Source organism: Trifolium pratense, linkage group LG7, assembly GCF_020283565.1.
Source record: "Trifolium pratense cultivar HEN17-A07 linkage group LG7, ARS_RC_1.1, whole genome shotgun sequence".
Taxonomy (NCBI): domain Eukaryota; kingdom Viridiplantae; phylum Streptophyta; class Magnoliopsida; order Fabales; family Fabaceae; genus Trifolium; species Trifolium pratense.
Window position 1 is genome coordinate 27282442 of NC_060065.1, and position 12180 is coordinate 27294621.

At 32.5% G+C, this 12180-nt stretch overlaps 1 protein-coding gene across 1 annotated transcript; it reads right to left on the reverse strand.

Annotated features, from left to right (window-relative positions):
• Positions 1–10632: 10632 nt before the first annotated feature.
• LOC123896165 lies at positions 10633–11943 on the reverse strand. The gene has a single exon (XM_045946586.1). The coding sequence runs from the start codon at positions 11941–11943 to the stop codon at positions 10633–10635; it is 1311 nt and encodes a 436-aa protein (XP_045802542.1).
• Between the last annotated feature and the right edge of the window lie 237 nt (positions 11944–12180).

A 12180-nucleotide genomic window follows, 5' to 3' on the forward strand; every position in this document is an offset into this window, starting at 1 on the left:
GACCTAAAATAGGCCAAAAACCATAAAAACAAATACAAACACCAAAATTGGCCAAAAACCATATAAACGACCTAAAATAGGCCAAAAACGACAAAAACGACTACGAACACTAAAATTGGCCATAACCCAGAAAAACGACTATAAACAGTTAAATTTGCCAAAAACTACAGAACGATCCTAAAATAGGCCGAAAACATTAAAACCACTACAGACACTAAAATTGGCCAAAATCCTAAATATCGACCCTAAAATATGCCAAAAACGATAAAAATGACTACAAACACTAAAATTGGCCAAAAACCATAAAAACGACTACAAACACTAAAATTGGCCAAAATCCATATAAACGACCCTAAAATAGACCAAAAACCATTAAAACGACTATGAACACTAAAATTGGCCATAACCCATAAAAACGACTACAAACACTTAAATTGGCCAAAAACTAAAGAACGACCCTAAAATAGGCCAAAAATATTAAACCACTACAAACACTAAAATTGGCCAAAAACCATGTAAACGACCTAACATAAGCCAAAAACCATAAAAATGACTACAAACACTAAAATTGGCCAAAAACCATATAAACGACCTAAAATAGGCCAAAAAGCATAAACACGACTACAAACACTAAAATTGGCAAAAAAAAAACTATATAAACGACCCTAAAATAGGCCAAAAACATTAAAAACCACTACAAACACTAAAATAGGCCAAAAACCATATAAACGACCTAAAATAGGCCAAAAAACATAAAAATGACTACAAACACTAAAAATTGGCCAAAAACCATAAAAACGACTACGAACACTAAAATAGGCCATAACCCATAAAAACGACTACAAACACTTAAATTGGCCAAAAACAAAAGAACGTACATAAAATAGGTCAAAAAATAAAAAACCACTACAAACACTAAAATTGGCCAAAAACCATATAAACGACCTAAAATAGGCCAAAAACCATAAAAATGACTACAAACACTAAAATTGGCCAAAAACAATAAAAACAACTACAAAAACTAAAATTGGACAAAAACCATATAAACGACCTAAAATAGGCCAAAAACATTAAAAACCACTACAAACATAAAAACGACTGCAAACACTAAAATTGGCCAAAAACCATATAAACGACCTAAAATAGGCCAAAAACCATAAAAACAACTACAAACACCAAAATTGGCCAAAAACCATATAAACGACCTAAAATAGGCCAAAAACCATAAAAACGACTACAAACACTAAAATTGGCCAAAGACTATATAAACGACCCTAAAATAGGCCAAAAACCATAAAAACGACTACAATCACTAAAATTGGCCAAAAACTTATTAAACGACCCTACAATAGGCTAAAAACCATAAAAACAACTACAAACACCAAAATTGGCCAAAAACCATATAAACGACCTAAAATAGGGCAAAAACCATAAAAAAACGACTACAAACACTAAAATTGGCCAAAATCCATATAAACGACCCTAAAATAGGCCAAAAACCATAAAAACGACTACGAACACTAAAATTGGCCATAACCCAGAAAAATGACTACAAACACTTAAATTTGCCAAAAACTACAGAACGATCCTAAAATAGGCCAAAAACATTAAAACCACTACAAACACTAAAAATTGGCCAAAAACCATAAAAACGACTACAAACACTAAAATTGGCCAAAATCCATATTAACGACCCTAAAATAGGCCGAAAATCATAAAAACGACTACGAACACTAAAATAGGCCATAACCCATAAAACGACTACAAACAATTAAATTGGTCAAAAACAAATGAACGTACATAAAATAGGCGAAAAACATTAAAAACCACTACAAACACTAAAATTGGCCAAAAACCATATAAACGACCTAAAATAGGCCAAAAACCATAAAAACGACTACAAACACTAAAATTGGCCAAAAACTATATAAACGACCCTAAAATAGGCCAAAAACCATAAAAACGACTACAATCACTAAAATTGGCCAAAAACTTATTAAACGACCCTACAATAGGCTAAAAACCATAAAACCAACTACAAACACCAAAATTGGGCAAAAACCATATAAACGACCTAAAATAGGGCAAAAACCATAAAAAAAACGACTACAAACACTAAAATTGGCCAAAATCCATATAAACGACCCTAAAATAGGCCAAAAACCATAAAAACGACTACGAACACTAAAATTGGCCATAACCCAGAAAAATGACTACAAACACTTAAATTGGCCAAAAACTACAGAACGATCCTAAAATAGGCCAAAAACATTAAAACCACTACAAACACTAAAAATTGGCCAAAAACCATAAAAACGACTACAAACACTAAAATTGGCCAAAATCCATATTAACGACCCTAAAATAGGCCAAAAACCATAAAAACGACTACAATCACTAAAATTGGCCAAAAACTTATTAAACGACCCTACAATAGGCTAAAAACCATAAAAACAACAACAAACACCAAAATTGGCCAAAAACCATATAAACGACCTAAAATAGGGCAAAAACCATAAAAAACGACTACAAACACTAAAATTGGCCAAAATCCATATAAACGACCCTAAAATAGGCCAAAAACAATAAAAACGACTACGAACACTAAAATTGGCCATAACCCAGAAAAATGACTACAAACACTTAAATTGGCCAAAAACTACAGAACGATCCTAAAATAGGCCAAAAACATTAAAACCACTACAAACACTAAAAATTGGCCAAAAACCATAAAAACGACTACAAACACTAAAATTGGCCAAAATCCATATAAACGACCCTAAAATAGGCCAAAAACCATAAAAACGACTACGAACACTAAAATAGGCCATAACCCATAAAAACGACTACAAACACTTAAATTGGCCAAAAACAAAAGAACGTACATAAAATAGGTCAAAAACATTAAAAACCACTACAAACACTAAAATTGGCCAAAAACCATATAAACGACCTAATATAGGCCAAAAACCATAAAAATGACTACAAACACTAAAATTGGCCAAAAACAATAAAAACAACTACAAAAACTAAAATTGGACAAAAACCATATAAACGACCTAAAATAGGCCAAAAACATTAAAAACCACTACAAACATAAAAACGACTACAAACACTAAAATTGGCCAAAAACCATATAAACGACCTAAAATAGGCCAAAAACCATAAAAACAAATACAAACACCAAAATTGGCCAAAAACCATATAAACGACCTAAAATAGGCCAAAAACGACAAAAACGACTACGAACACTAAAATTGGCCATAACCCAGAAAAACGACTATAAACAGTTAAATTTGCCAAAAACTACAGAACGATCCTAAAATAGGCCGAAAACATTAAAACCACTACAGACACTAAAATTGGCCAAAATCCTAAATATCGACCCTAAAATATGCCAAAAACGATAAAAATGACTACAAACACTAAAATTGGCCAAAAACCATAAAAACGACTACAAACACTAAAATTGGCCAAAATCCATATAAACGACCCTAAAATAGACCAAAAACCATTAAAACGACTATGAACACTAAAATTGGCCATAACCCATAAAAACGACTACAAACACTTAAATTGGCCAAAAACTAAAGAACGACCCTAAAATAGGCCAAAAATATTAAACCACTACAAACACTAAAATTGGCCAAAAACCATGTAAACGACCTAACATAAGCCAAAAACCATAAAAATGACTACAAACACTAAAATTGGCCAAAAACCATATAAACGACCTAAAATAGGCCAAAAAACATAAAAATGACTACAAACACTAAAAATTGGCCAAAAACCATAAAAACGACCACAAACACTAAAATTGGCCAAAATATAAACGACCCTAAAATAGGCCAAAAACCATAAAAACGACTACGAACACTAAAATAGGCCATAACCCATAAAAACGACTACAAACACTTAAATTGGCCAAAAACAAAAGAACGTACATAAAATAGGTCAAAAAATAAAAAACCACTACAAACACTAAAATTGGCCAAAAACCATATAAACGACCTAAAATAGGCCAAAAACCATAAAAATGACTACAAACACTAAAATTGGCCAAAAACAATAAAAACAACTACAAAAACTAAAATTGGACAAAAACCATATAAACGACCTAAAATAGGCCAAAAACATTAAAAACCACTACAAACATAAAAACGACTGCAAACACTAAAATTGGCCAAAAACCATATAAACGACCTAAAATAGGCCAAAAATCATAAAAACAACTACAAACACCAAAATTGGCCAAAAACCATATAAACGACCTAAAATAGGCCAAAAACCATAAAAACGACTACAAACACTAAAATTGGCCAAAGACTATATAAACGACCCTAAAATAGGCCAAAAACCATAAAAACGACTACAATCACTAAAATTGGCCAAAAACTTATTAAACGACCCTACAATAGGCTAAAAACCATAAAAACAACTACAAACACCAAAATTGGCCAAAAACCATATAAACGACCTAAAATAGGGCAAAAACCATAAAAAAAACGACTACAAACACTAAAATTGGCCAAAATCCATATAAACGACCCTAAAATAGGCCAAAAACCATAAAAACGACTACGAACACTAAAATTGGCCATAACCCAGAAAAATGACTACAAACACTTAAATTTGCCAAAAACTACAGAACGATCCTAAAATAGGCCAAAAACATTAAAACCACTACAAACACTAAAAATTGGCCAAAAACCATAAAAACGACTACAAACACTAAAATTGGCCAAAATCCATATTAACGACCCTAAAATAGGCCGAAAATCATAAAAACGACTACGAACACTAAAATAGGCCATAACCCATAAAACGACTACAAACAATTAAATTGGTCAAAAACAAATGAACGTACATAAAATAGGCGAAAAACATTAAAAACCACTACAAACACTAAAATTGGCCAAAAACCATATAAACGACTACAAACACTAAAATTGGCCAAAAACTATATAAACGACCCTAAAATAGGCCAAAAACCATAAAAACGACTACAATCACTAAAATTGGCCAAAAACTTATTAAACGACCCTACAATAGGCTAAAAACCATAAAACCAACTACAAACACCAAAATTGGGCAAAAACCATATAAACGACCTAAAATAGGGCAAAAACCATAAAAAAAAACGACTACAAACACTAAAATTGGCCAAAATCCATATAAACGACCCTAAAATAGGCCAAAAACCATAAAAACGACTACGAACACTAAAATTGGCCATAACCCAGAAAAATGACTACAAACACTTAAATTGGCCAAAAACTACAGAACGATCCTAAAATAGGCCAAAAACATTAAAACCACTACAAACACTAAAAATTGGCCAAAAACCATAAAAACGACTACAAACACTAAAATTGGCCAAAATCCATATTAACGACCCTAAAATAGGCCAAAAACCATAAAAACGACTACAATCACTAAAATTGGCCAAAAACTTATTAAACGACCCTACAATAGGCTAAAAACCATAAAAACAACAACAAACACCAAAATTGGCCAAAAACCATATAAACGACCTAAAATAGGGCAAAAACCATAAAAAACGACTACAAACACTAAAATTGGCCAAAATCCATATAAACGACCCTAAAATAGGCCAAAAACAATAAAAACGACTACGAACACTAAAATTGGCCATAACCCAGAAAAATGACTACAAACACTTAAATTGGCCAAAAACTACAGAACGATCCTAAAATAGGCCAAAAACATTAAAACCACTACAAACACTAAAAATTGGCCAAAAACCATAAAAACGACTACAAACACTAAAATTGGCCAAAATCCATATAAACGACCCTAAAATAGGCCAAAAACCATAAAAACGACTACGAACACTAAAATAGGCCATAACCCATAAAAACGACTACAAACACTTAAATTGGCCAAAAACAAAAGAACGTACATAAAATAGGTCAAAAACATTAAAAACCACTACAAACACTAAAATTGGCCAAAAACCATATAAACGACCTAATATAGGCCAAAAACCATAAAAATGACTACAAACACTAAAATTGGCCAAAAACAATAAAAACAACTACAAAAACTAAAATTGGACAAAAACCATATAAACGACCTAAAATAGGCCAAAAACATTAAAAACCACTACAAACATAAAAACGACTACAAACACTAAAATTGGCCAAACACCATATAAACGACCTAAAATAGGCCAAAAACCATAAAAACAAATACAAACACCAAAATTGGCCAAAAACCATATAAACGACCTAAAATAGGCCAAAAACGACAAAAACGACTACGAACACTAAAATTGGCCATAACCCAGAAAAACGACTATAAACAGTTAAATTTGCCAAAAACTACAGAACGATCCTAAAATAGGCCGAAAACATTAAAACCACTACAGACACTAAAATTGGCCAAAATCCTAAATATCGACCCTAAAATATGCCAAAAACGATAAAAATGACTACAAACACTAAAATTGGCCAAAAACCATAAAAACGACTACAAACACTAAAATTGGCCAAAATCCATATAAACGACCCTAAAATAGACCAAAAACCATTAAAACGACTATGAACACTAAAATTGGCCATAACCCATAAAAACGACTACAAACACTTAAATTGGCCAAAAACTAAAGAACGACCCTAAAATAGGCCAAAAATATTAAACCACTACAAACACTAAAATTGGCCAAAAACCATGTAAACGACCTAACATAAGCCAAAAACCATAAAAATGACTACAAACACTAAAATTGGCCAAAAACCATATAAACGACCTAAAATAGGCCAAAAAGCATAAACACGACTACAAACACTAAAATTGGCAAAAAAAAACTATATAAACGACCCTAAAATAGGCCAAAAACATTAAAAACCACTACAAACACTAAAATAGGCCAAAAACCATATAAACGACCTAAAATAGGCCAAAAAACATAAAAATGACTACAAACACTAAAAATTGGCCAAAAACCATAAAAACGACTACGAACACTAAAATAGGCCATAACCCATAAAAACGACTACAAACACTTAAATTGGCCAAAAACAAAAGAACGTACATAAAATAGGTCAAAAAATAAAAAACCACTACAAACACTAAAATTGGCCAAAAACCATATAAACGACCTAAAATAGGCCAAAAACCATAAAAATGACTACAAACACTAAAATTGGCCAAAAACAATAAAAACAACTACAAAAACTAAAATTGGACAAAAACCATATAAACGACCTAAAATAGGCCAAAAACATTAAAAACCACTACAAACATAAAAACGACTGCAAACACTAAAATTGGCCAAAAACCATATAAACGACCTAAAATAGGCCAAAAACCATAAAAACAACTACAAACACCAAAATTGGCCAAAAACCATATAAACGACCTAAAATAGGCCAAAAACCATAAAAACGACTACAAACACTAAAATTGGCCAAAGACTATATAAACGACCCTAAAATAGGCCAAAAACCATAAAAACGACTACAATCACTAAAATTGGCCAAAAACTTATTAAACGACCCTACAATAGGCTAAAAACCATAAAAACAACTACAAACACCAAAATTGGCCAAAAACCATATAAACGACCTAAAATAGGGCAAAAACCATAAAAAAACGACTACAAACACTAAAATTGGCCAAAATCCATATAAACGACCCTAAAATAGGCCAAAAACCATAAAAACGACTACGAACACTAAAATTGGCCATAACCCAGAAAAATGACTACAAACACTTAAATTTGCCAAAAACTACAGAACGATCCTAAAATAGGCCAAAAACATTAAAACCACTACAAACACTAAAAATTGGCCAAAAACCATAAAAACGACTACAAACACTAAAATTGGCCAAAATCCATATTAACGACCCTAAAATAGGCCGAAAATCATAAAAACGACTACGAACACTAAAATAGGCCATAACCCATAAAACGACTACAAACAATTAAATTGGTCAAAAACAAATGAACGTACATAAAATAGGCGAAAAACATTAAAAACCACTACAAACACTAAAATTGGCCAAAAACCATATAAACGACCTAAAATAGGCCAAAAACCATAAAAACGACTACAAACACTAAAATTGGCCAAAAACTATATAAACGACCCTAAAATAGGCCAAAAACCATAAAAACGACTACAATCACTAAAATTGGCCAAAAACTTATTAAACGACCCTACAATAGGCTAAAAACCATAAAACCAACTACAAACACCAAAATTGGGCAAAAACCATATAAACGACCTAAAATAGGGCAAAAACCATAAAAAAAAACGACTACAAACACTAAAATTGGCCAAAATCCATAAAAACGACCCTAAAATAGGCCAAAAACCATAAAAACGACTACGAACACTAAAATTGGCCATAACCCAGAAAAATGACTACAAACACTTAAATTGGCCAAAAACTACAGAACGATCCTAAAATAGGCCAAAAACATTAAAACCACTACAAACACTAAAAATTGGCCAAAAACCATAAAAACGACTACAAACACTAAAATTGGCCAAAATCCATATTAACGACCCTAAAATAGGCCAAAAACCATAAAAACGACTACAATCACTAAAATTGGCCAAAAAGTTATTAAACGACCCTACAATAGGCTAAAAACCATAAAAACAACAACAAACACCAAAATTGGCCAAAAACCATATAAACGACCTAAAATAGGGCAAAAACCATAAAAAACGACTACAAACACTAAAATTGGCCAAAATCCATATAAACGACCCTAAAATAGGCCAAAAACAATAAAAACGACTACGAACACTAAAATTGGCCATAACCCAGAAAAATGACTACAAACACTTAAATTGGCCAAAAACTACAGAACGATCCTAAAATAGGCCAAAAACATTAAAACCACTACAAACACTAAAAATTGGCCAAAAACCATAAAAACGATTACAGACACTATAATTGGCCAAAAACAATAAAAACGACTACAAACACTAAAATCGGCCAAAAACCATAAAACGACCCTAAATTAGGCCAAAAACCATAAAAACGACTACATACAATAAAATTGGCCAAAACCCATAAAAACGACTACAGACAATAAAATTGGCCAAAAACAATAAAAATGACTACACACACTAAAATTGGCCAAAAACCATAAAACGACCCAAAAATAGGCCAAAAACCATAAAAACAACTACAAACACTAAAATTGGTCAAAAACAATAAAAACGACTACAAACACTAAAATTGGTCAAAAACAATAAAAACGACTACAAACACTAAAATTGGCCAAAAACCATAAAAACGACCCTAAAATAGGCCAAAACCCATAAAAACGATTACAGACACTATAATTGGCCAAAAACAATAAAAACGACTACAAACACTAAAATCGGCCAAAAACCATAAAACGACCCTAAAATAGGCCAAAAACCATAAAAACGACTACAAACACTAAAATTGGCCAAAACCCATAAAAACGACTACAAACACTAAAATTGGCCAAAAACCATAAAACGACCCTAAAATAGGCCAAAAACCATAAAAATGACTACATATACTAAAATTGGCCAAAAACCATATAAACGACCTAAAATAGGCCAAAAACCATAAAAACGACTACAAACACTAAAGTTGGCCAAAAACTATATAAACGACCCTAAAATAGGCCAAAAACCATAAAAACGACTACAATCACTAAAATTGGCCAAAAACTTATTAAACGACCCTACAATAGGCGAAAAACCATAAAAACAACTACAAACACCAAAATTGGCCAAAAACCATATAAACGACCTAAAATAGGGCAAAAACCATAAAAAACGACTACAAACACTAAAATTGGCCAAAATCCATATAAACGACCCTAAAATAGGCCAAAAACCATAAAAACGACTACGAACACTAAAATTGGCCATAACCCAGAAAAATGACTACAAACACTTAAATTGGCCAAAAACTAAAGAACGACCCTAAAATTGGCCAAAAACCATAGAAAAACGACTACAAACAATAAAATATGCGAAAAAGCATAAAAACGACTACAAACACTAAAATATGCCAAAAACCATATAAACGACTACAAACAATAAAATAGGCCAAAAAGTATAAAAACGACTACAAACACTATATAAACGACCCTAAAATAGGCCAAAAACCATAAAAACGACTACAATCACTAAAATTGGCCAAAAACTTATTAAACGACCCTACAATAGGCTAAAAACCATAAAAACAACTACAAACACCAAAATTGGCCAAAAACCATATAAACGACCTAAAATAGGGCAAAAACCATAAAAAAAACGACTACAAACACTAAAATTGGCTAAAAACCATAAAAACGACCCTAAAATAAGCCAAAAACCATAAAAACGACTACAAACACTAAAATATGCCAAACCCCATAAAAACGACTACACACTAAAATTAGCCAAAAATCAAAAAAACGACCCTAAAATAGGTCAAAAACCATAAAAACGACTAGAAATACTAAAATAGGCCAAAAACCATAAAAACGACTACAAACACTAAAATTGGCCAAAAACCATAAAAACGACCCTAAAATAGGCCAAAACCCATAAAAACGATTACAGACACTATAATTGGCCAATTGTAAAACAAACCTCAACTTGTCTATTAACCATAAAAACCATTTCAACAATTGTAAAACTCATATTTCCCAATTGTAAAACAAACCTCAACTTGTCTATTAACAACCATTTCAACACTTTCATTAAGCCATTGAAGTTTATATGGCTTAGGGTGAGGTTTTGTTTCTAAATTAAGTTTCGACACTAAACGAGTACTAGCAACATTGGTACAACTCCCACCATCAATAATTAAAGAACATACCTTTTTTTGGACTAGGCATCTTGTGTGAAAAAGGTTTTCTCTTTGAGTGGTGTCTTCTTCTTTGACCAAGTTCCACAACATCCTCCTCACCATGAGTAACTCTCCACTAGGTATTTCTTCTTCTTCTTCATCATTCTCTTCAACATCCTTATTACCTTCCTCCTCTTCTTCATTTTCCTCCATAAGCATAGTTCTCTTTGTTGGACATTCAGATGCAATATGCCCTTTGCCTTGACACTTGAAACATGTAACCTTTTTGTTAGTTGAAACACTTTGAGAAGGTGCAATAGCTTTACCTTTGTTTTCAACTATGGGCTCTGTAGATGATGAAGATGAAGCACCCTCCTTGTCTTTCAAATTTGGAGAATTGAAATTGGTGGAACTTCTCCTTGCTTGGCTCTTTCTTTTGAGTTGTTGTTCCACTTTGATAGCTTGGTGTACCAATTCATCCATTTCAACATAGTGATGAAGTTCCACTATGTCACTAATGTCACGATTTAGACCATGAAGAAACCTAGCCATGGTTGCTTCATTGTCCTCCTCCACATTAGCTCTAATTTTGGCAACTTCCATCTCCTTGAAATATTCTTCAACACTTTTAGAACCTTGAGTGAGTCTTTGCAATTTGTTGTGTAAATCCCTATGATAATAGGAAGGAACAAACCTTCTCCTCATGATTCTCTTCATCTCTTCCCAAGTATCAATTGGTCGTTCATCATACCTCCTTCTATCTTTGATCAATTGATCCCACCACACTAAAGCATACTCCTTGAACTCAATGGAAGCAACCTGCACTTTTTCAACATCAGAATAATTGTGACAATTAAAAATTTGCTCAATTTTAGTCTCCCATTCTAGATACGCCTCCGGATCACTCTTCCCAACAAAAGATGGAACTTTAATTTTTATGCCCCTCAAAGGATCCCTCCCTTGTCTCCTCCTACGCCTTCTTTCCTCCTCATCACCACTACCATCATTAGACCTCCTTTCTAACTCATCAAATTTTTGTTGGAATTGTTCACCTTGTTCTCTTAACAATCTCTCAAAATGGTCACGCATGGCTCTCATTTGAATAGCCATAGCTGTTGTTCTAGGTGAAGGTGAACTAGACATGGTTGTGAAATATTTATAACAACAGAAAAAAAAACTCTAAAACAAAGGAGAAAATGAATAACAAAGGAGACAAAGAAAATTTTAGAGTGTTGCAAGAACACACAAAGAGTAGCAATTTCTTTTTTTTCTTTTTTTTATAATGATATTTGGAACACAAATAATAATGAAAAACAAGAATAAAGACACTTTACCACAATTTGGCCCCTTTTTTTTTGGAACTTGCTCTGATACCACTTG